Here is a 26,226-nt window from a genome sequence, read left to right on the forward strand (position 1 = left end):
TTCTTTCTTTCTTCATCCTTAGTCGTCTCGTATTCGTCCTTCCTCTCATTGCGGGCGTTGTTATCGTGTCCTTCGATTCAATCTTTGGTTTGCGGTTATTTACCAAATATCGTTTCGAGTGCATTAACGTAGAGAATGAGCGAGAGTGCATCCGGTCGAAGGGATCCATTGAGCGTGAAGGGCGTGAGATCCTGCCGACCGCAGGGACCAGCCAAAACTGGTGTAATTGCAAGGACATAGGTCTTCCCTCAGTCCAGCACAAAGAAATAGATTATAATTTCCTTTGGAAACCTGCTGAAACACTGCCAGCTACAAAACTAATTACCTCCACATCGGAGGAGAGAAAATAGGGAGGCCGAATAATAATGATAATAATGAAGGAACAGCTCTCTTTATCTCTCTCTCTCTGTCTCGTTCTCTGCATTATGTTTTTCATTTCCTCAGACCAATTATACTACTTTTATATAATACACTGTGAGCAAAAGACGCGCAAATAAACGAAATCACTAAACGTCCGGGCAAGGAACACGGCCATCCTCTCTCGGTAATTAAATATAAATTATCTTTACATTTACTATTATCTCCGGCAACGGCTTTTTGCCCGTCTCACAATTCATTTCGAAAACAATTATGCTGAGACTTTAAGGCATTTCACCTCCGGCGACAAAACGTTTGATAAACTACCCTATACTAACTACAAACATAAACAGTAACAACAAATTTCAAACATAACAAAAATACTAAAACAATTTACAATCCCAACACAAACTATGAATCATCACAATATTTCATTTATTTCATCACTTTGCACACATAGAATAGTTATATTATATTTCTTTAAATAAATATAACATTTTCTTTGACATAAAAAGATTAAATATTTTTTACATAAATTGTACATTTTAAATCAACTATAGAACTATAAAAATCAATTAAATTAATAACATTTTACAAAACTTTATTACACGTAGTTATTTCAATTTTTTTTATATATTAATTTCTCTATATAAATTAAATAAATGTAAACCTAACGATTCATAAAATACACATATTGAATCTACATCAAAACCGTTTTTATGTGCGCAATTTATTATATAAAAAACATAAAACTGTACCAACAAAAGCGACATTATTAACAGCGAATCGATGATATTTTTTTTTTGTTCATGTTTCGGTCGATTTCGTTTATGCCTCCATTAATCTGCATATTGTGCCTTTAAAACTGCGCGCAGATTGCACCAATACTCGCTTTCATATTCCTCCATTTCTTTTTACGCATTCCCAATAAATTGACGACCGATCAAAGCGCAACGCTGCGTTTGAATGTTTTCCCTTTGATTACACTTCATTGAAATACTTAATCTCCGTTCAATATTTACAGGTATGTCATTAAAATACATTTCATAGTTTTTTTTTTCATTGAATATGTACACAATTTTTGATTATTTTTAGTATTAATATGCACATTATTTGGACCATAAGACGCACCATAAATTTGGAAATAATCATCAGCTTGATTAATATTTTTTGTCATAATGATAGTTAAATACAGTTTTTTTAATAGTTTAAATTATATAAATAATAATAATAAGGACCCAACTGATAGTAAAAATATTCATTGCTTTGCATATCTAATATAATAATGATATTAAAAAGAGACGTATTATTGTTATATATTATATTTTTTGTGTGGGAAATGAGGGCAATTGTATAACTGTTTTATAAAGTTTACATACGTTGTCTTTAATTAGAGAACATCCATTTGCAATTCAGAAACAGTTTTACATTATTTCTAATGGTTATACAGATGCACGATTCGCTTACATAGGAATCACATTAAACGATATATCCAAAACGGTGATATTACATACACTCCGTTTACACGAGCTTCAGGCGACTATAACGTGTGACGAACAAAGGAGTTGCGTAACGCTTGCGCATTTTTGTGAGGATACACAGCAATAATGATCTCAAAAATCACCGTTTAATTGTCGATTAGGTAACAATTGTCAGTGGGTTTTGAAATATGATCCTGGCTACTTCCATTTGACACGTTCTCAAAGCCAAGCCCACTTCGAAGGTAACGAAAAAAAAAGAAAGAAAAAAACAAACAAAAAAAGAAAACTAACTTATGCATACGCCAACCTGATTTTTAGTCAGCGAGATGATTAATTGGCATATCAACAAGCTGATCCGTATTCAATCAAATCGGCATGCAAATATCGATTGATCGAGTTAAAGAGGAATGAGATAGAGGGAAAATATGCATAAGGGTGGGTAATAATAATTCAGGATTTCCAATTTTATGCGCTCGCACGGATCCCCTTGAAAACATCAAATTCAATTTCACATCTTTCAGAATGTGTGCTTTTTTTTTATTGTTGTTGTTGTATTTTAATAATTAAAATGGAAATAAAAGGCCTCCTCGTTTCGGCGAAAAACTTGTAGTGTTTCCAATTACTTCAAACAAAATAATAATAATCAACAAGCGCGAGGATAAATATGAAAGGGCAACAACGAATGGAGGGAGCAGCAATTTACGCGTATGAGAAACGAAGTGGGCAAAAAAAAATAAATAACAGGAGAAATAAATTTTTTAAAAAAAGTTTTGCTGAACCAATCGGGACTGTTTATTCATTTGAAATTGAATTGTAACCACAACGTTAGCTCAGACACATACATTTCGCTGGTTTTCCAACAAAACAAATAATTGCAAATAGATTTTATATATACACATACAAATGTATATAAACTATAGTAGAGTCTCATCATTCCGATTGGCCACACACGAATTTAGTGATGTGCAGTTCGATATTAAATTTAATTATCCGACCCAGCACTTGTTCGATAGTAAAATTCAAATTTGGCGCGTCGATTTATTTTATTTTTTTCCGGAATTTTGTTTGACGGAAGCTTATTTTCAAGCGCCAGGATTCATCAATCAATTGTCTTCCTCCAATTAATCCCTATACCTATTCAGTCGAGATACTTCATGAACACTTCTCCGATTTCGCAACAGTTTTCTACTTATTTTTTTAGGAAATTCCATCCTTTGAGTACAAAAAAAATGTATTGAATTCTGTTAAAATATTTAATGAGACAAAAATTTAATCTTTATAAATTGAATATTTTTCATTTACTGTCAACAATTTTTATAATTTTTACAATAATTAAATATAAATGTTTTGATAATTCAGAAAATATATTACATTATATACGTTTTCATTGTTAAAAATTTAACAACCATAGTGATAATAATATCAACTAATTAATGTATTTAATATCTTTGTAGTTATGAAATGAATATATAAAAAAAAATGTAATAATATAAATTCTTCTTAAAATTTGCTTGGAATGTTTCGTTAAATAAGAGACCTGAGCTGAGCACAGTACAAACATAATTTGATAAGTGAGCTTCCCTTTAGAGTTGATATAAACATAGGGCACATTCCGTTTTCCCTTGTTTTGCCGTGACTGCTTTTCTTCTTTATTTTTTTCCTTCTTCTCTTGCCTTCGCTGAGTCTCGTTGGTGTTGTTATTCGTAAAGAAGGCTGTATTTTAATTTAAGAAGAAAATATTACTCCGACAGCGAAGTTTCTTTAGTTTCACTTAACATGCAGAAACGGAGCATCGAAATACCCTCAAGATTATTGTTATATATATACACACACAGTTGTAAATAAAAGAAATGTTTGTTTGAGTCTGACTTTTTCATTTGAAGCACCCTCGGGGTTTTCCTCGAAGAACAACGGAATATTCAATCGGTGCTTTTAAAACGAAAGTAATTAGCGACGGATTTGAGTTAAGGGTGGTCGCCCAAATATAAATATTTATCCGTCTACGAATTCGGGTTTTCCCTAAATTAACCCAGCTCGTGACAGTTTTAAATATTTTTAATGAGGGGGTGGGTTTTTGCTTAATGTGTTTCCTTTGTGAACCACCCTTAATACGGTCGCCTCTTTGTCTCCCACTCTAATCTAAACCTATGCTTGGAACAATCATATTTTAATAGGGATGAAAGAGCCCATTGCAATGTACTGATACATAATATTATATGTGGATGATTATGTATATACATATATTTTACTATATATATATATGCGAAATGCAATTTCGCAGCGAACGGTTTCCGCTTGAGCTGCTCAAAGGTAATACAGCCAAATAACAAACGGAGGTGAATGTGTGCGGTATAGCAATGCAATGTCGAATATATCCCCATATGTGTATGTGCATTTCATTCCACTTTGTTCGGAAGCGAGCGTATTCTGCGTGTAAAGACAACTATTTTCAGTATTGAGATATGATGAACAGACTTCCTGCAACTAATGCACTGGCACGCAATTCCACGTACGCCTTTTCATTCAGCGAAATTAATATCAACGTTATAATTAGTATAGCTTTCATAAAAGTTACTTCAGTTTTCAATCTCCACCAAATGAATAACTGTTTTTGAGCGGAAATTGCTTTTTATACTAAAATTTAATATTGAAGCATCCAAAAGACTATATATTATATAACAAATTGTTTTTAGCTATTTTGGTACTTCCTTGTAATAATAGTACAAATAAAACTTAAAATAAATTTACCAATTTTATCTTATTGAAACTTCTAAACGTTTACTGAATTTACGAATTCCCGAACTATAGTTGTTAAATATTTAATTTTGTTATATATATTTTGTTTTTCAATCAACATTCATTTATTGTGAAACATAAACTTAATCGAACAGTTTTAATTATACATATTCTACATTTTATTATGCAATAATAGTAATTTGAGACTAAGATTACAAACCGTAATTAAAATTTAACAAGATTCGTGTATAATTACGTAATTAAGTGAGTCGAATACTACTAATTAGAAATAATTATAATTACAACATTTCTCATATAATAAGTGATGTGAATTTATAAATAACAATGTTTTTTTTTTAATATCACATCCGTTTATATTTATTTTTCAATAATGTTTATTAGTAATATGATTAGTGTAAAATAGGAGAGATTAAAAAAAAATAAAAAAATTACATTGGATCAAAGGATTTTTTTTCGTTTCTCGTATTTGCATAGGAATTGTGTAATTTCTTAATAGACTCACGTAGTACCGTTCGCGACCGTCGCGCCGTCGGGTTACGTAAGTCCGTGAAACACAGGATGTTCTTCATCCGGCAACCTTCCAAGTCAGTCGTGTCAACTCCATTTCGTATTCATTATGGTTTCATTTTCTTTCTTCTACTTCTCCTCCTTTTCTTCTCTTTTTCTCTTCTTCTTTTAATTCTATTTGATGGTAGGTCGTCGCTTGAACTTTCGTTTCTTACTATTATTTTTCCGTGACGTCAATGTCTTCTAAGATACATTTACTCTGTTTTCTCCACTTCGTTTCTCCAAAAGGCGAAGTTACTATAATACACCACAACCCATGTCGTTTCCGTTTTCAATTATCGTAATTAACTCGGTCTAATATCGATAATTAAAAGGAGTAGCAATCATAGGATATATGAAAAAATGTATATATGAAAAAAATTGTTCTCTGTAATTACGGATCACGGTATAAATATGTATACGCTCCTTGGCCGCGATTACGATCTGTGTTTGTTTTAATTATAACATTATTACGTAACGATCGCGCATATTCCAGCCGTAAATTAAAAGAGAACCGCGACTTTGACGAGCAGGTCATCGACTTTGGCTCGTTCTTTTATATTCCCATATATATATATTCTACTCTTTATTATTACTCCTTTTTTTTTCATTTCATTTTTCATCATCGTCTTCCGCATCTCCGTACATCAAATCTATAATTAGTGAAGAACCGAATCTACCTAAGGATTATTACTATTTTCATTCTTTCTTTTTATTTTATTTTTTGATCTTCTGTCGACATTCAATTATTGTCGTAGCAATTGAATAAAATTAATTTCATGTATGAAACGCGTTATTACACATGCGAAGACCTATCATAAATCCATCCGTCTAAAGTTCATGTAATTACCATTTATATGTAGCAAAAGCAAACATCTTCTACGGAGCCGGTCATTATTCCTTGCAGGATATAAACTCGAGCGGATTTCGCAATATTCCAATTTGCATATCCAAGAGCGGTCGCTCCGATTATACCTCGAACACATACGAGTTCCGTGACGTAAAAATCATTGTCGCTGTAAAATTGTCAACCATCAATGGATGTTATACACATGGGCATTCGCATGCGATGGAATATATTTACGAGAGCATTGTGTATTAATGTTCGCTTAGGCGTGAACAAAATCCGCGATCGGAACTTTTCAAATATTGAATTTTCGATGGAATTAATTAATGGTGTTCATGTGGGATAAGCTTTAATGCGCACCATGTAAAACAATATTTACTTTTCTGCTCTACCATAATTTATGCATTTCCTCTAATGGGAATCTAATAGAAATTTATTACTCGCAAATTTTGTAAATTCAGTTTCAATTTGTTAATTTCATAAGATTATTAACCAATAAAAATATTACCTTTTACAATAATTTCTCTTTATCAAATTTCTTCTTTGAGCTTTAAAAAATCAAAATCTGCAAATTTTCAAGTAACAACCAAGTAATCGCATGCCGTTGCGCGCCAAATTTAAAATCTATAGCAATTTGTTTAAAACTAATTTTATAATAATTCTAAAGCAATTTTTACTTATATAAATCAAAACTATTACGCAAAACATTCATATAAGAAAAAATACTATATAATTTCCAATATTATCACTTGTCAATATTTTTTTTTCCGTGCATTATTTCGATCGATTTTGTATGCGGTTTTTGCGGCTTTTTGTGGAAAACCGTCGCGGCGCGTGTTTTAATCCTGGTGTTCAGCATCCGGTGCGAAGGAACGGCGAGAACCTCGAGAACAGAGCTTTATAATCTGCTTGCAGCTCGTAAATACGAAATTACATCGCCTTGTTTCGAACTGCGTTGTTTGTTTGTTTTATGAACGTATCGCAGATTTATACCCCATATAAATACCATTATTCCGATAACAGGGTGTCCCATTTAAGCTAACCTAGATGTGGACAAACTGCTGCCACACAAGGCAACGACATTTCTTTATTGGTCTTCTCTTCGCTTCGCCATTACATAATACTACTTTTGACATTTATATATAAGGACATATCTATAAATTGCAATTTTTTATAGTTCTATATAAAAATATTTCCAAATTTTGTTTTCTGATGACAACTTTAATATTATATTTAGTGTATAATTAAAGTGTATTAAAAAAGAAAGATGTAGCTTTTGAAATGTTATTTAATGATAAAGTTTCAATGGGAAACAGAAAGGTTGTAGTGGAAATAAAAATCTGTATTCTAGTATAGGTGGTGCGCGACCCCTCAGACTTCAAAGAAATTATTTAAAACCGTTTCTGTAATGAGGATGGTGTTTAATAGGGTCTACGGAATTATCATTACAGCCTATACCTCATCATTATCCAGCTCTCACCTTATTACAACTGATATATAGGAGAGTATAGTATCAACCAAATTCGATATCTAAGAACAAGCTGCGAATGAATGCGTTAAATAAAAGTTAGTGCTTCGAGTTTTCCCAACTAATTTTCCGAGCTGTCAAAAGCACATACGTCAAGTTCATAATGAACGCATAATTTAATTGTAAAGACAGGCGCCGCTGTGTCTTAACAAACTCGAAATTAAACAACGCCACGAGGCGAATGAAAACTGCACAAAATAATAATTGATAATAACACCGTGCACCGTCACCCTTACGTCGTCCCGGCAACAAACCAAACCAACCCTACTGAGCGCCGCGAGGGGAATCCCCAGTCCCATCACCATGCACTACGTCTAATTAATTCGCGTATGCCAAAGGTGTACTTTCAGCAATTACACAAAAAGCATACGCCTCTGTCACGATCCTTTGTCTACAAGCATTCTGCCAGGACGCGAAAGACCACTACAGCAAAGTTTAACCGCGAAAACCGCGCACTTTGTATTAATGAATTTTACACACATCGCGTAATCGATATAAAAGAACAATTGACCTAAATAACAACGAAATGATGAGATCATTTATACCTAAAGGTAATTTTGTCTTCAAATTTACATATTGCTGAATTTTAATTGCTAAATATAATGTAATTACATTTTATATTCAGCTTTGTTTATTGAATTATCTGTGTGTAAATAAAAAAAAAACTAATTCAATAAAATGAGATTCATGATGAAGTGAGTTCAATATACATTGAGGGAATATCGTGCGAAACATCGAGCATTGAGATTCCTTCGACAGGATTTAATAAGAATTCGAGTTTCTGCATCGGAATATAATAGAGGATTTATAGTCGGCCGATTCCGAGGAGCGTAATGAGAATGGGAATGAAAATTTGCCGCTTAGAATTTTACGCGTTTCCGTGTTATATTCGCAAAGTGAAAAGGGCCTCAATAAAACATGGCCGGAATGTTTATTTAATATGGCGATAAATATGGTCGAGAAGGCAAGCATTGTGCGCGTACGAGAGAGAGTATAGATTTGTAATGTAAAATGTTGCAATTAGAGTTATCTGTTAAAGCGAACAGGATAATAAATAAACACTTGCTTACGCTCTAATGGCCATTATTATTGAGAAAATGCTCATATCCAGGTATAATTTACTTTATGCACCGTGTTATTAATGACCTACGCTTGTCTATTACACTAGAATCTTTTTATTCTTTAACGTTGCAATCCAATCTAGATTCCGATTTTCCGGTTTTCTTATTTTCTTTGTTTCGTTTGCATCATTGTGTCCCCGCCCTTTGACCTTATGAATAATAACCGATCACGGAACGGTATGCAATTACCGACATATTTTCGTTGCGATCTTTTCCTTTTCTGGGTCGATTTCGTATGGCCAGACGATGGCGTGAGAACACCTCCCAGGGTATGCAAATTTCCATGTAATTGCGATGGTGCAAAAAAAAAAGTGGTCTGCAGTAATAATTTGCCCACGAATTTTGAAACAATCGGAAACGTTAATGTAAATATATGGAAGGAGTAAAATCACTATGGTTTTACTCCCTACAAGGGCATAGATGTAGAGAGAACTTAAAGGAAAGATCAAGAAAGCGCCACGCCTCGATGCTTATTTACATTTCCATGAATAACTTATACACAATATTATAATATAAATTTGGATTAATCACGTTTTGCAGTCATCTTCAAAGGAGTCCTGTTGCTTATGTATATAGTTTTTGTTTCTTCATTCAATTTTATTGAAATCATTAACTCATATTTTTTACAATCAGAAATGAATAATTATAAATTAATTTTACTTTTGTTTGTTTTGATGGGTAATTTGACGATAATGCAATAGGAGAATTTCATTACAAAATTGCGCGCGCTATTTGAATTTATATATATATATATTTGTCAAATTTTGAATGCTCATAACGAATCGAACGAAATAAAAAAAATTGTAATTCGTCTTCTAGCTGTGTGAATCTGCTTTAGGTGTTCCACAAGGCTAGGCTCTTTATCCTCTATCCATAATTGAGTGGTCAGTTAAGAGCTTTTAAATAATTGATGCAGAGCCGCGGTTTTGAGGTTATCGATCGCGATTAAATATTTGCAAATGGTTACGAATGGAATTACTAATCGCTCGTAATCCGTTTCGACGAACATACACATGTTTCTCCATATTTTGTTTAAATACAGTTCTGTACAATTATTTATACCTCGAATAACACGATAATTAAGAAATCTTATATAAAACCGTGTTAATTGGGACTAAATATTTATTATTTAGCCGTTGAAATAAATATTAAATAACTTATAACAAAACTTTTACAAATTACAACTTTCATTTTTTTTTTATAAAATATCTACTAAAACTGTTGTATCTTGTATTGAACAGAACATGGGATTTCCTCAAAACTTTAAGTATATTTATTAAAGCATGTTGTGTGAATGCGCCGTGTTGTGCATTAGGATTTGGTATAATTTTCTAAGAGAAACCGTGTGGTAAACAATGTTTTATGAGGAATACCTGTTTCCTTCTTGCATATATATATTTTTTTTTTTTGTTCTTTCTTTCATTTTAAAAGAGAGTTCGATCCTGCATCGGCAGCGGGGAATGCAAATGAGTCGGTGTGAAAGAAAATGAAATTGCAGGATTTGCAGTTTCTCGCTGGCAAAGAATGCGAAAACGGCACGTTTGGCTCGAGATGTTCTCTTGACACAGAATCGAGCGGTTTTGTTACCGCTGTGGAATTAATGAAATTCTGGATTTGATATGTGAAGAGCGTACGTACGTATGTTTGTGTGCGTTTTATCATTGGAATCTTGCTTCCTGCATGGAAGAGAGGGCCATTGTTTCCAGTAATTTATGTGTTTCCATTGTGTCCGTGCGTATTGTGTATTCGAGGTACAACATATATACTTATATGTGTGTGTATGTGTACGTGTAATTGGTTCAAGGGTTGGTTTATTTTCGTGTTTTCCACCCCCGCTGATTTCATTATTGGCGCTGCCTTTCTGGCTATTTAGTTATCTTCAATTAGTGGATTCAGGTATCCCCTGGCACTGACAGTTCAATGGGTCATTACTGTCGATTATTCGAGATACGGACTCGAGTCGAGGGGTGATATCTTCACCGCTCGGATACAAATCCGGTCAGAATGGCATTAATATTAATTAACTAAGTTTCAAGAGACTGCTTTCGAGGAAAATTTATCGAGATCGAGGGTGTCGAAACGCTATACCACCTAGAGCATGTGAGACAGAAAGAGAGATATCAAGGATCAAGGATGTATGTGTAGCGCAACCCACGCTCTGGACTTATCGAATGGTACCGTAATGTATGCGACCTTACCGGGTGTCCATCATTTAAGGTCAATCTTGTTAGGAGAACAAATTATACGTGTATGCAAATAGCTCTAATATCCACAGCAGCTGAAGAACTACAAAAGAAAACGAACAACCAGAAGAAGGTAACAACAAAACAAAAACAAACAAAAAACAAACACACAGAATAACTAAAACGAACACGAGAGAACTATAAATTCTATTCGATGTGAGTCATCGCGTGTGTCGCGAAAATCGAATGTTACAAAAAGTCGATTACCATTAACACCCACCATGGCAACAAGAAAACAAGAGAGAAAAACATCCGACATTTAATAATCAGCAATAAATTCCGATTTAATTAAATCTCTTCTCTATTTTTACTTGGATCACGGCAATCCCAGGATCATCGGACCCGATCCCGATATCCCGGATCCCATCATTATGTCATTACGCTCATCTGCATCTTCGGCGTCTTAATGTCCCGCAAAGTTTTCCCAGCGGTCGACATTTTCGCACAATTTTCAACGCGTCATTAGCACATCGCAAAATGCTGCAAATTTATACACGAATTACACAATTACGCAACGCTGTTATTATTTACGAGGCGTGGATAATGAGACCAGTTTATTCGAAGGGATCATCTTCGAGTAATTCAATTTCGTTTTTATATAATACCATTATTTCATTCGAATTATTCATTATTATTGAACAAAAACTAACAACAGTTTATTTATTATATAATACATTTACTTAGAAATCTTACATTTTCAATATTAACAATTTTTAATAGAATATTAAACACAAATAATTTAATTCGTTTGTATCAACTTTTTGTAATAGAAAATCTATAATAAAAGTAATATTATAGTTTGGCTCATAAACATTTGATATTATTGATTTATTATTATTTATTATATATTTTTACGTAATATTTTGTAACAAGTAATCGTTTTATTTTATTGCTTCTTACCTCTTTTTTATGCGAATTCCTTTAGCGGCGGTTTCACAGTATAATTGGATTGGATTGGATTCGTGTCACCTGTAATAATCTTTATAGCCTCATTAAAATATCTTTATTATTGAGATTTTATTATGGGAACCTTGGGAATTGACTATTATTGTTTTCATCGAGGATCATTCACTTCCAATTACTCCCGACAATATTTAATTAAATAAACATTTTTTATGAGAAATGAAAATCCAATATATTAAAAAACTTGTTAAACAAAAACGAGATGCATTGATCTCATGATCTGCATCTTCTTTATATAGCGGCATTAGTTAAGATTGGATGAAAAATCCAATATAATTACATCATAGTATAACAACATACTTGAAACAAGGTTCAATAAATGGTGAATTGGAGCGAACCAAATGTTGCTGTTCTAATGTAACCAGATTCTTGTTTTAAAGTTTGGAAGTTACTAACAATATTTTGTATATAGTAGTAATAGTAGAATTGTGGATAGAAATTATTATATTATTTATAGGAATAAGTTTCAAATATTTTAAAAACAATAGTTCTAAAACTAGTGATACTAATACAAATGATGTTTGAATAAGATAGATTGAAAATATAAATGTGTATGAGATAAATGATTTTTTCTATTATATTAAATGAACAGTGAATCAAAATAAGAGATATTGGAGATTTTGTGAATTTTTCAGGAGATTGTGTTTGGGTTTAGATGTTTGTTTTGAAAGTATTGTTTCGATTGATTCAGTTGATATGTAAATATAATAAAAGTTCGGTGGAAGTTAATGAAAGAATGGCTGGTGGCGCCGGAAGGAGGAAGATCATAGTTTAATATTGGATTTGTTTGTTTCAGGACAACAGCACGGGACAAGGGATATTAGACGTCGCGTTCCGGCATCTGAATCTGCTGGAGACGGCATACTTCGGATTACGCTTCTTAGATCAGGAGGGCCAAACCGTAAGCAAATACGATAGAACAATAATAACAAAAATCGCATGTTTATTTATCTGTGTGTGTGTGTTTAAGTAAAGTAACAATGGAACGTGTATGTATTTCAGCATTGGCTGGATCCTGCGAAGAAGTTAGGTCGGCAGCTGAGGGGCGCGGACCCTTATACCCTCTACTTCGGAGTGAAGTTCTATGCTGCGGATCCGTGCAAGTTGCTCGAAGAAATCACACGGTATGCACACACCAAATATGCACAAATAATCATCATCGTCTTGCTAACAAGGCACTCCAAATAATCTTTATACGGCGCAATGCCGCCGAAATTACGGCGCCGCGCGTAATTATGTAACTCGCTAACGACGTTGTTGCGTCCGCGGTTTCCGGCTGCTTCCGGTTCGTCAATCCGGGAATAATCGCGAATCCTTATATATTTGCTCAGAGCACAGCCCAGTCGTACTCATACCCATCCATGTCTTTATCCCATACCGGCGCAGCGTAACGTCGCTCCACGGTATGGCAACCTTAGGTATGTAATTTCGGGGTCTTCCTCTGTTCACGTGGAACGGACTGACTTTGTTCCCAGACTCCGCACGCAAGTAATTGCTAGTTTCGATGGGTACACACACCCATACAAATGTATATAGGTATATATATATATGTTATATATATAGGTATATGCATGAAGCAGACCTCAAGTGTAATGATAAGTCCGAGCGTTCGCCTCGGGCATAGGCCTCCTACATAGCATAGCATAGCCCCATGTCAAATCCCTCGTCTAACGAACGCACTCCAGTTCTACCTCCCTCCTCGGCCCTCACATATCATCTTTTTCTTCATCTTATTCCACGTCTTCTTTTCTTCCACTTCGCTTCGTTTTATTTTCCCCGATCCGAAAATGAAGAGACGGCCAGCCCATCCATTCATTACGCCGCGGAGATTTATGGCTTACATAACTCGCTGCACGAATTATACAAATACTTCCAGACCTCGGTCATCCTTTCGTACGTGAAATACCTTTATACCATTAACCCCACCATTCCAATCGCACACAATAAAGCAAACCTACTCAACATATCCAATTTGAACAGTAGTATCTACATTTATTAACAGATTCCATCACTAAAGTACAATTCTATATCATGCTCATATTGCTTAACTATTGTAAGCTATCAAATAAGTAATCCAAACCAAGTAATAAAAGGAAATTTATTTTTTAACATCGAATTATTAAATAATGTATAAACTTTTCCAATTCACTACAAATTAAAAAATAATTCAATTAACGAAATACATTGTTTAAAATAATTAATTAAGTTATTATATAATAATTGATTAAAATTCTTCAATATCTTATTTTTACCATCAAATAGTCAAATAATTTATAAACTGCTACAATTTAAAAACAAATAAAAATAACTTAATTAAAAAGATAAACTATTTTTTTAAAATATTAACAGTAAAGTAATTATTTAATAAATACAAATTTCATTTTTTTATAACATAAATTATATAATTATAAGTAAGACCATGCTAATTAAATTTATATAAAAAAAATAATTAAAAAATTAATATTTAGTTAATTAAATTAAATGAAAATTTTATGGTTTTTATAAAAATAACTTCAAAATAAGTTTTATTCTTATAATAGGAAAGGAAAATAAATAAGGATATTGACTATGGCTATTAACCACAGTTTTTTTTTGCTTACTACAGTATTAAATGATAGTAGAGAAATGTGTAAAGATTCACTATATTTTGTGTGTCCGAAATTAGAGCACAGTGGCATCTGTGGACGAATCGACGAACCTTTTAGTATACCACCAGCAGCTTCCTCATTATTATGGCTAGTGCAGATTTACACTCTTCAACAAAACGAGGAATCATAACATCAGATTGATTTCAATAATTTACATACAAAATCACACATGTTTCGATAATGAAAGTACTTGTTTATAGCGTTTAAATTGCATTACAATTACAGTAAAATAGTCAATTTTATGATATTAGGAGTTGAGAAAATCTATGTGGTAACTCCGCAATCGTAGAAAGGAAGAGTGGTCGTGCTTGATAGGACGAGATCAAGGGGAAAAAAATAGATAAATCCGACGTGAGTAAACATTTGATGTGCAGAATGGAAATGTTTACACTTCGTGCTTATGTAATAAATATGAAATTTCAAGTGCGTCCTTTCTTTTCACCAAGCATTCATTAACTGTGCGTAAAACTTAAATTGATACAACCTGTATATTATATATGTATATGTTCGTATATAAGGTGTGTGTATGTATGTCGTCACATTGATTATTTTAATTATTATTAATGATTGTGTTTGACAGTTTATGCCCAGAGAGAAAGAGAGAGTATTAATTTATAAGCGATAGCCGAGTGCTACCTGAATTATAAATATATAGGTGTTTAATATACAGGATGTGCAGGATGTATGATTAATATGAATTAATTATGTTATTATTGATCCCTTCAAACCTGAAACCAAATGGAAAAATGCTGGAAACTCGTTATACAACACTCGAGCAACAGAAGCCAAGTGCATCCGCGAGAGTATATATGTGTGTGTATGTGTTTATTCACATATGCCAACACACACTCTCATACAGGCTGCAACTTCGACTTAGGAATAAGTCGAAGGATGGCGGTGGAAGATTCGCGCCGAAGTTGTCCTCCGCCTCCTCCAATTAGCGTGAGCAACTTAGATGTATGCATATGTAAATGAAACTAAGTGGCACGGCTTAATAAAATTTCCGAATCGCAACCACTTTGCATTCAGGACTCCCGTGAACACGTGTTCAGACAAATAACTCGCTAATAACATAATTACTCGCTAAATAACACCCCGCGCCATCCCAATTACGGAGAACTGCAAATATACATTTACCTACCCTCGTTTCGCAATCAATTACATTACTTCATCTACTCTCTTAAATTATAAAAAAAATCAATGAGAAGAGTTCTCATCTTCTTACTTCCAAATTTAAATACCATTCAACATAAATTTCAAGTATAATACTCAACAATTTTACTCATTTATTAATAGATTAAACTTGAAATATAATTAATTTGGAAATAATATTTGACATTTTGGTTTTACAAATATTTAAGAAATTTTATTTAAAATAAATTGAATTTTATAAGAAATTTTCATTAAATGATTTCAATTCATTACGTTACAAAAAAATTATACTATAATAATTGTTGAATTTTAAATGAATACAAATCTGTGTTTAAAAAAAAATTACTAGTGTACACGTGTACATATTTGAGTCGACAATTAGTTTTGCTCCATTTGTCGCGGATAATTTTTGTAAATGGACGCTCGAATAGGCGACAGGAAACAAATCGACTTTAAAAAAAAAACGACAACAAACACTAGTAGTAACATATTGTACGTGTGATATAACAAATGAATAATATGAAAACCAAACATTTATTCAAATTAGCGTTGACCAAGTTTGAGCGTTCCGCAAACGAAAACAACAACTTTACTGAAAATAAACAAGAACAAAAAATCAATTAGTTTCTCTTGAAATTTAACAAAATCATCAATTAAATACAACGAACTTGTTTATTTGTCTTATTGTACATGGAGAATAATTAAAATTAATTGGGATTATTGCGAGTTTTCAATTTTTTTCTTTCCATGAAGAAACGAGCCACGCGATTCGGAATCGATTTTAATTAGGTTGGTAATTTAAAATGATTTAGATTTTCACAGAAACCGGAAGTGATAAGTTTACGGTTTGCGTGTGTCGCCAATCAATTACTACAGATTTTCTCCAGCACTGACCTCGAAATTATATAAGATATCAAACATACATGTTATAGCATTAAATTAATTTAATACCAAAAAAAAATAGTTTTATATTTAATTATCTTCATTACGTTTGTTGTCAACGAAGTTTTTTAAATATATTTCATGAATTGATTTGAAAAAACATATACTGTGCAATGTACTAATAAAATTGATATATATTTGATCAAAACCTTAAATAAAATAAGTAAATATGATTTAGAAAAATAATTGGAAAACCATTTTTTTCGTTTATATAATATAAATATTGTAAGTGTAAGCAGACGTTATATAATTATATATGTTTTAGCTCAGTTACAGAACTGTTGAGCTTATGGGTTGTCCTTTTTTTTTTCATTTCGTTTATTACTTAAGACATTTATGCTTTTCCCTGCGTGTATGTAAAATAATACGTGTCTTAATGTTCGGGTCTCTCGCAGAGCACACACATTAAATCCAGTCTTTAATCACGAAATCTTATACTTAGCCCACATTCTCGAGATGCTTAACATTTCTCCGAAAATTAAAATTACATAATTACATGTGATCTTGGCTAGCCGAAGTTGCGCGTACTTATTTCCATACCAGCAATTAATCTCGTTATTTAAGCAATCCGACTTTCTAAATAATCGTGCATATTGATGGGCATCTCCTTATAAAAAATAAATATGCTTTACTGGTTTCGGAAATCGGGATGCAGAAGACATTACATTACATTACATTACCAACAAGACTTTCCTCTCGCGGTGAAACGTTCGAGAAAGTGAACATTACGGGACTTCAGAAGCACAAACGGTTTTGGGTGTCCGAAAAAAAATAAAATAACGAAGTATACGAATTAATCACGTCGAGGAGGCTGCAGAAGAGAACCCCAAATTAGTTGTCCATCTACGCCCATCTCCATCCGAAGCACCAAGATCTAATCGTTTCTCTCGTCTGTTTTAGGTACCAGTTCTTCCTCCAGGTAAAGCAAGACATCCTGCAGGGAAGGCTGCCGGTATCCTTTGAACTCGCTGCCGAATTGGGCGCGTACATCGTCCAATGTAAGTACAATCTTTGATTGACGGCGACTTAAGTAAATTACCATACCTCAAGCCTTACACCGCTCTCCTACTTGAGGATAGGCCGTTAACGAAACTCTAATTGATCGAGTCGCATGAATTATTGTAAATATATACAATTAGAGATCGAGCCTCATTTTTGCATTGGCGCACGTAATAAGAGTACAACCAGTTAATGGATATTTCCTTCTCCAGATACGAATCTTCAGGTGGAATCTCGCTCCTCGCGAGATTTTCTACCGGATCTAATAATACGTGCACACAGAGTACAGATACAGATACGCAATATTAATATTGCGTTGCAAATGATACAGACATTATTAAAGCAAACCCACATGTCACATCGTAACCAGTCCCCACGATATATAGAGTGTCACCACACGGCAGAATTTACATAATCTTTTCACTAATCTTCGTCACGCTTCATAAAAACGCATATAAAAAAAAAGAAGAAATGTTCATCCAACAAGACGTTTAACAACGACAAAGACTTGGGGAAAAAAAAATGAACGCGTGAACATCAACGTCAAATATTTTGATTGCTAACTCAAGTCTACAACTATTGATAATATATAAATGTTTAAATATTTAATTTAAAAGTAATTTAAAAAACAATATAGTAAAGCTTCTTTTATGATACTTTAAATTGTATAGAAATAAAGATTTTTTTCTTAATGCTAAACAAATTCGTAATGCATTGTATATTAATATATTTCTTTATAAATAATGCAAATTAAATGTTAAGTTTCAATGAATGATTATTGAAATAATAATAATAATGTCATGTTATAAGTATAAAAAAAATGAAACAGCTTTATTCATTTACGAGTTAATTGAATGTGGGAGTACGACCAAAACACACGACGATAAACTACCAAAAAAAAAAGCGCTTCGCTTTACATAACTATTAATTAGATGTTAATCTGTTGGCAAATCGCTAATTCCTAAAATGAAATATACTGATCCATTTTTGTCACACTTAATCTTATGAATATGCATCAGCTAAGTTGTTCCAACTAATAGCATAATTTGTAAGTTTCAATGTCCAGTCTCAAGAGATCATACTTTCGTCCTCGCTGATGTCCGAATCTGACTCCCATGCGAAACACAATCTATTTATTATTTACAATTAGATTATTTAACTCAAACACGCTAAATTCAATTAAATCAGACTTACTAATTAATTTGACCGAGTATATTTGCATTAGAGGCAATTCAGTAATTGAAGCCGGACTAAGTAAACCGAATTAAATTACCTAACCTGGTGCATCATCTTACAGCCAAAATACGAATGATCCCTACAGACTTGCAAAGCAAGTTTATGTATACAGCAACTTGTGAATGATTAAATCACGTGTAGTTATTATATGGTTTTTAATAAGGGTCATAAGTTGCGTAGGTTGATTACGAGCGTAATTAAAACATTTTATGGGTGCGCATATTATTGGAGCAGGGTCAGAGTCATCCCTGTTAGGCAGTTAAAGGGTTAGGGATCCGCGGTAAGAGCGCACTGCATAATGACGCACGGCTTAATTACGCAACGCACATATCTTTTTAATTAAAACTTTATTATTTCACACGTCGCATATTAATTAAATCTGTTATTCAGGTTGAGTTATTCAATTAGCAGCGGATTTCCATGAGCTTGTATCAAGTATTTCTCTTTTTTGTATTATTATGGTTAGGATGTCTCCTCAAGATACGAGACTATCTGAATATATCCGTAGTTGCATCCGTATAATGTGTATGGTTTTCCAGCGGAATTGGGAGATTATGATCCCAGAAGACACAGTCCCGGATACGTCTCGGAGTTCCGGTTCTTATCAAACCAAACGCTGGAACTGGAGACCAGGATCGCGGAATTGCATAAGACTTTAGTGTAAGCATCTTCGGATTATTAAGCTGTTGTGTTTTTTTTTTCTCTTAGTGTTTGCTTTGATGTTGTGTTCTTTTTGTGCTGTTTTAGGGGACAATTGCCTTCCGTTGCCGAGCTGAATTATTTAGATAAAGTGAAATGGCTGGAGATGTACGGCGTCGACCTGCATCCCGTGCTGGTAATAATTCCGAACCACCCCCGATTTCTGCCCCAGCGAATTAATATTAATGCCTATTGATTTCTGTTAGGGTGAGGACAACGTCGAGTATTTCCTAGGTCTGACCCCGAGCGGTATAATAGTGTTGCGCAACAAGAACACCGTCGGCAATTACTATTGGCCGCGTATATCGAAAATCTACTTCAAAGGCCGCTATTTCATGCTCAGAGTCACCGATAAAAACGTAAGCACTCTTGGCCAAGTTCATAGTTCATAGTTCGATGCAATGCCAAAGAACTAAGTTCTGCGCGCTGTTACACGCAACGCTGACCGTTCATTTAACATGTTTACTTTATTGCCATTTTCACATAAACTTCTCACCCTTTCTCTCTCCTCCACTAACACTAACTAACCAATTTATATTTGAATTCTCTTTCACTTCACAAATGAAAATTATTTCATTCAAATATAAACAATTTGCTACAAATTATACAACTAATTACATACATACTTTTAATAAATCTTAAGTTCAAATTTTCTTCTGCTTTTACGTATTTTTTTATATATATAGTTCCAATAATTTACTCATTTGATATAGACTTTAACTATTATAAATCATTAGATACTAGTGTAATTGAATATAGTGTGTAGTGAAATGGAATTAAATAATATGGAGATGATATTTATTTTAGAATGATGAAAGTACATACGGATTTGAGACACCTTCGAAGGCTGCCTGTAAACACCTATGGAAATGTTGCGTGGAGCACCACGCTTTCTTCAGGTTGGTACAGGTGTCCCCGACAACACCAGATATATTCGCACTCGGATCGAGATTCAGGTATAGGTGAGACTGATAAGCGGCTGGGAGCATGTGAAAATACGATTTTCGTTTTGTTTCGGTTCGTTTTCAGTGGGCGGACGGAGAAGCAGGCGGTGCGCGATGCTCAGATCAAAGTTCGCACGCCCCCGTCTTTCTCGAGAACTCCATCCAGACGGTACCAAAGAAGAATTGTCGAAGGAGCCAACGACGGTAAGAAGCAGTGCAACAAAATCCGCATCTCGTACGTTGTTTCTCTCCTCACCGCTCAACGGCTTTCTTTTGTTATACAGGTCTGCAACTGGAGGAGCCCGTCAAGATCGACCATTATCAACCCCCGGAAATCAAGCACGTGTCCATACCTCAACCCGCCCAGTCGTAAGTATCCATAAAGAAATGCAGCGATTTATGGGATGGCTTTTTGCACCATTTGAGGCTGTTCTCGTTCCGCAGACTCGAGAGTCCATATCGGGCCACGTGCAACACATCCACGACCGAGACCAGACAGAGGTCTGATTCACCACGTAGTACTAGGAGTGCCCCATGGACCCAGCCCCATTCCCGAGGTCTTTACAACAGCTCCGTTCCTCCCAGTCCGCGTTCCGTAAGATCTGCAGGTCCCCGGTACCGCTCGTCTTCGGTGGACAGTCAAAGCTCCAACGACTCTAGGTCCTGTAAAAGGTATTACTCTAAAACGAAATTATCTTCAAGACACATCACAATACATTCGGTTACAGGCGCAAGCATCGCAGCAGGATGACCTCAGATAATGAAAGCGAACTATCAAAGTGCTCAGGTCGATCGCACCGGAAGCACAGGAGGCATAGGTCTAGGGGAAATCGACGGGATTCCGGATCCGAGCAGGAGAACCAGTCGCACAGACGCAAATCGCTCAGCAGATCTAGGTAAATGATTACTCCCACATGCATGGATTAGAGGAGCCGGTACATCCATCCACTTGGCAATCGCATTACCGAATTACAATTCCATTAAAAATAGTCACAAATTACCCATCTATTAATCGAATCACTCGCATCGGCTGAGACCATTTTCCAAATTCACTTTCTCCCCCGCTCAATTCTATCTCTTTAATCTCATCCACGTTTCTATTCTCATTAAACGAAATTACTCAGCCATACGGTACTTCGAAGTTCATACTTTCTAATATTCAGCATTACCTTTTCTATCAAACTCATATACATTTCCATAGTAAAGATTTTTATCAACAAATCCATACAATCGTAATACTTTATATACAAATTTTAATTAGTAGTGAAAATTCAATATTTTAACACTTTTCGTTCGAAGCAATTATAACAAGTATTTTGTTTTCAATAGCTTATTTATGTATTCAACATTATTGAGAAATTCAGTTAAAACTCAAGGTTTATAATTTCATTCTAAAATTCGATTGCGTATAACATGAAAACTGCTTACGATATAATTATAATCATACGTGAGTTGCATTTATTATAGTTTCAGCTAAAATTTACATGTTTCACATTATTTGTATCATGTGTAGTTAATAAGAAATCGTTTAAAACCGACACTGCTTAAGATTTCAAATTTGACAGGTTATTATTACACGAGACTTCAATATGTTGAAATTACAACTATATAAACGCATTTAATTTCCTATAGTTTCAGCTTAATTAAACATGATATGTATGGTTTCCAGTTATTAGAAAATTCCTTAAAAAACCAAGGATATAACAGTAAATGTCTTTTATTTCTTGCATAATCAATGTTAAGTACTTCTTTGATTTTGCTTTGTTATTGTACATCCTGCAGGTAAATTTTTAAACTAACTTACGATTTACATATTACGAAATTTAACGACGGTATAAATACATATTTATATATCCTGGGAGGATGTGCGAATCAAACACCGCCATATTAATCAAACCTGAGAGGAAGGAGGAGAATTGGAGTCAGCGACGGCAGCAAATTACATAATGCGCGCGATCCGGGCATATCCTGTTTCGTTTTAGTATTACGTAGTTAAGGGTGCCTCCGGGGTACGACTAGTGCTTGTTGTTTTGCATTTCTTTCCGGGCAACGTTTTAATTCAAAACGCATCAGGACGTATGCATGCACAAAACACGAAGCGCGAAAGTTTTATTGCGCCAATAATTAGTTTTTGAGGTCGGAGGTGGAAACGAATTTATCGGAAACATATAACTTGTTTTCCAAAGTTTAATTAATCTAACGAAATACAAATTTTAATGCAAACGCTGAGTTTAAAGTACAGCTTCGTTATGTGTATTTATATATAAATATATATATATATATCGTTTTGGTCTTCGGTACTGCAGACGCTCAGACAGTCATTACGAGTTGGTGGATTCCGGCTCTCAATGGAGGGAAGTCCAAAGGAAGCAGGCAGCTGAAGGGAATGCGAGCACCATCCAACAAGCCAATGTCATCAGCAGCAGAAGATCGGGTTCCGGCTACCCAATCGAAACCGAATCTGAAATCTCTTACCGCAACAGACGTCGGAATCGGAAACACAGGTCGAGATCGCGGTCTCCAGAAGGCAAGGCCTGGCTGCCTGATGAATTAAAGAAACATCTCGAGTTCGATCTCATTGATACCACCGGAATGAGCGAGTCGCAATTACGAGAGATCCCTTATACAGTCGTTCAAACAAACCACGCCAAGCAATTAAAAATCAAGCATCTGCAGTGGTCCAAAGGGTAAGACAGTGTCGACATCAATTGATCTGGATCTATATTTACTTGATGCTTTTATGATAGCGAGATGCAAGGCGAGAAGCGCATAGACAGTCCGCCGCCTCCGTATTCTCCGCAGATCTCAGAGGCAAGCAGGATCAGAAGTATGAGGACCGGTGCTTGCGGCAAAAGTCAATCGCCATCTCTATCCGCCAACATGGAATTGATGACGAAGACAGCTTCCAGCATTGCTTCAAGCTCCAGTACCCACAGCAACTCAAACAACATGCTACCTAGGTATTTATTTATGAATTTCTAAATTGACTATCTCTTTAAAAACATTAAATACCTAATTGAAATTAGTTCCTTTCCCAGTTGTAGTAAAAATGATTTTGTTAGGATGCTTGATCAACTTGGGATCTCCGATAATTACTCCTACGGATCCCAGCGGAGCGGAAAGAACGGAAGAGTCGGTAGTTCCGCTTTATACGGAAACCCCAACACTTTGCTGGGTGGACTGAGTAACGGCTACCATGACTCTCCGGATTCACCTAGGGTGAGTCACGAGCACACCGATTCCGGTCTGGGAGGCGAACAGGACTGCGCCTACAGCAGCGAAAGGTCTGTACACCACTTCATTCGAAAATGAAGTATTCGAAATCCTGGAAATTCGTATCACTCATTCTCTGTGATGTTTTCATTTAGGTCGAGCGATAGCGCAAAGCATGGGACTAAAAGTAGTACTGATACACGAGTTGGGCTAATTCCAGTGAGTAAATCATTCACTAGTGATTATCAGCCTCCAACACATCATAACTATCCATCTCACAATGTGGGCATGCAGAGAAATAAGCAATCGCATACCTACAATAAAACTGTATATAAAGCCGGCGACTGTAAATATGGGGTTAGTTGTGTTCTTTCAGACACCTTCAGGATATACTAGTACTACCTCTCTACTTCTATTTCTTTTATTTTTTTTTTTGCAGCAGCAATCTAAAGCCTCGCCTCGCATTTCTCCTAACTACAATCTGGGTGCCATAGATCACAAACCAAGCGATCGCAATACATTTACTCGATTGGGTTCTAAAACCAGTAACACTTCCTATAACAATTCACGCTTATCTACACCTGAGCATAATACTTCTTTGCGGGGCTCTCTAAGATCTATTGCAAGTAGTCCTGTCACAAACGGTAATGAGGGACCACTAAGATTACAGTATCGGATGTCATCAAGCATTCGCTCTAAGAGCAGCGCTGCTTCAGACTTAGATGACAATTACATGTACGCGTACAACCGCGCCGACAAAAACCAAAATTTAAACCAATTCTCTGTAAGTATCTCTCACGGACGAAGGTAGTTCTCGATAAAACGAAATTCCATTTACATTTTTTTTTTATTATTATTTTTGTTTGTTTACGATAGTGGTATTCTGTTAGGCTTTTGTTCCGTTCCTGGCTGTGCTTTGCTTTTGTCTATTTGGCTGCTTCAATTGACTTGACTTTGACTCTGTTCATTTTCTGCCTTTCGTTGTACCACGATGTAGGTTGGACCCGGCTTTTAATTTATACATTTACACTCGAATGTCGTAACTCGCTCTGTGTCACATACATATTGAAGCAGGCAATTGGACAAACTGAATCTCATTTTATAAAGATACATTCTTATACCTCTCGCTAAGTTCAGTCAGCGCAAACAGAGACCACTAATTTTCTTGTTGTAAATACTAAGGTTTAAGCAATATGTATATGTGATACAGAGATGCCAAAGTAGCCGAAGTACACATAGTACTAGTGCTAAACCCCCATTGCCTCCATTAAGTAGCCGCTCTCGATCCATCAGCTTGGAATATGTACTAACTCCTCTAATCAGAAGCACCCAGTAAGTATAGTTAACACACTATTTTCTACACTTTGTAGGGTGAATTGAATACAACCAATACACACCGCCGTAACATCTCCCAATACACCAACAATGACACCTTAATATCTTTTATTAATTACAAAAATGAATTCACCATAATTAGTTTAGCTTCTAAAATACAAGATAATAATACAACAAAACATTTAAATATACACTAAAGTGTGTCCTCAAGTTAAAATGCAATTATTTGCACTTTAATGGGACACCTTGTAAATAGTATAATTTAATGAGAAAAGTACGATGTATCATAGTCTATTTGTTTCTAATAGGTCTCATCGTCCAACGTAAGCGACCACGCCAACTCCAAGTCAACGATGAAGTCTGCAGATGTTTCAGAGATGAGCACTGAATTATGATTCATTAAAGTGTAAATTATTATTTTTTTCCTAATTCTATAACGATTTTTCTTGAACTACATAAGTGTACATATGTAATTTCATAGTAGACTACGAAGCGAACGGAAGGGCGTCTATTACGCGATTTTACTTAGAATTTTCTTTATTATTTTCTATTATTATATTTTTTCATAACTTAACTCTTAGGATTTTGTAATTATTTTGTATAGGTATCTTATGTTCATAGTATTTTCTAACGCTACGTATTTATGTTGATATCGTATTTTGTAAGGGGTAAAATGGAGAAGAAGAAGAAAAAAAATATTTTAAAAAAACTTAAAAAAAAAATATAATAATAATTAAAAGAAAGGTGGAAAAAAAAGATATCTAACGACCGAATTGAAGCAACCATAGAACTAGAGAGGGAAAAGAATGAAGAAAATGAATAAGCATGAAATAACAAACAAAACCGCAACGTCGAGCAGGTGGATTGCATAATAGGCTCACTCGCTTCAGCATTATCATATATATACATATATTTTTTGTACTGCTGTTGCGTGACGAGCGGCGGAATATGTCGGGTATGACCATTTGAAGAGGAAGACCGAAGAACGCAATTGAACGGAAGACGACACAAAACGAAAATTTAACGAAAGAAATGAAATCGTCAAACCAAACACAAGAAAAAAATAATAATTCAAATAAAATGAACATGAAACTGATTTAAACATTTTTTTTACTGTTATTCAACCGCGATTTTCAAAACAGGCATGAGACCAATTTCATAAACAATTTACTAGTTATTATCGATGTCTATTTATCGGGCACCCAATATTGTGCC

The 26,226-nt window shown here is 34.6% G+C and overlaps 1 protein-coding gene across 1 annotated transcript in view; it reads left to right on the forward strand.

Moving 5' to 3' along the window:
* Positions 1–25,412, forward strand: part of LOC108557820 (band 4.1-like protein 4) — a gene marked incomplete at its 5' end in the record, with an annotated part of 28,835 nt that extends 3,423 nt beyond the window's left edge. Inside the window, 18 exons of the mRNA XM_017914494.1 lie at positions 12,640–12,744; positions 12,846–12,967; positions 17,486–17,583; positions 19,360–19,480; positions 19,568–19,655; positions 19,726–19,878; positions 20,327–20,481; positions 20,549–20,667; positions 20,748–20,832; positions 20,908–21,135; positions 21,192–21,359; positions 22,770–23,150; positions 23,211–23,423; positions 23,502–23,747; positions 23,832–24,033; positions 24,116–24,460; positions 24,887–25,008; positions 25,320–25,412. Of these exons, the coding sequence (XP_017769983.1) occupies positions 12,640–12,744; positions 12,846–12,967; positions 17,486–17,583; positions 19,360–19,480; positions 19,568–19,655; positions 19,726–19,878; positions 20,327–20,481; positions 20,549–20,667; positions 20,748–20,832; positions 20,908–21,135; positions 21,192–21,359; positions 22,770–23,150; positions 23,211–23,423; positions 23,502–23,747; positions 23,832–24,033; positions 24,116–24,460; positions 24,887–25,008; positions 25,320–25,338 (2,970 nt within the window). The remainder of the gene's footprint in view (positions 1–12,639; positions 12,745–12,845; positions 12,968–17,485; positions 17,584–19,359; positions 19,481–19,567; positions 19,656–19,725; positions 19,879–20,326; positions 20,482–20,548; positions 20,668–20,747; positions 20,833–20,907; positions 21,136–21,191; positions 21,360–22,769; positions 23,151–23,210; positions 23,424–23,501; positions 23,748–23,831; positions 24,034–24,115; positions 24,461–24,886; positions 25,009–25,319) is intronic.
* Positions 25,413–26,226: the final 814 nt, after the last annotated feature.

The sequence above is a fragment of the Nicrophorus vespilloides genome, unplaced genomic scaffold (assembly GCF_001412225.1).
Source record: "Nicrophorus vespilloides isolate i.1.1-1 unplaced genomic scaffold, Nicve_v1.0, whole genome shotgun sequence".
Lineage (NCBI taxonomy): Eukaryota > Metazoa > Arthropoda > Insecta > Coleoptera > Silphidae > Nicrophorus > Nicrophorus vespilloides.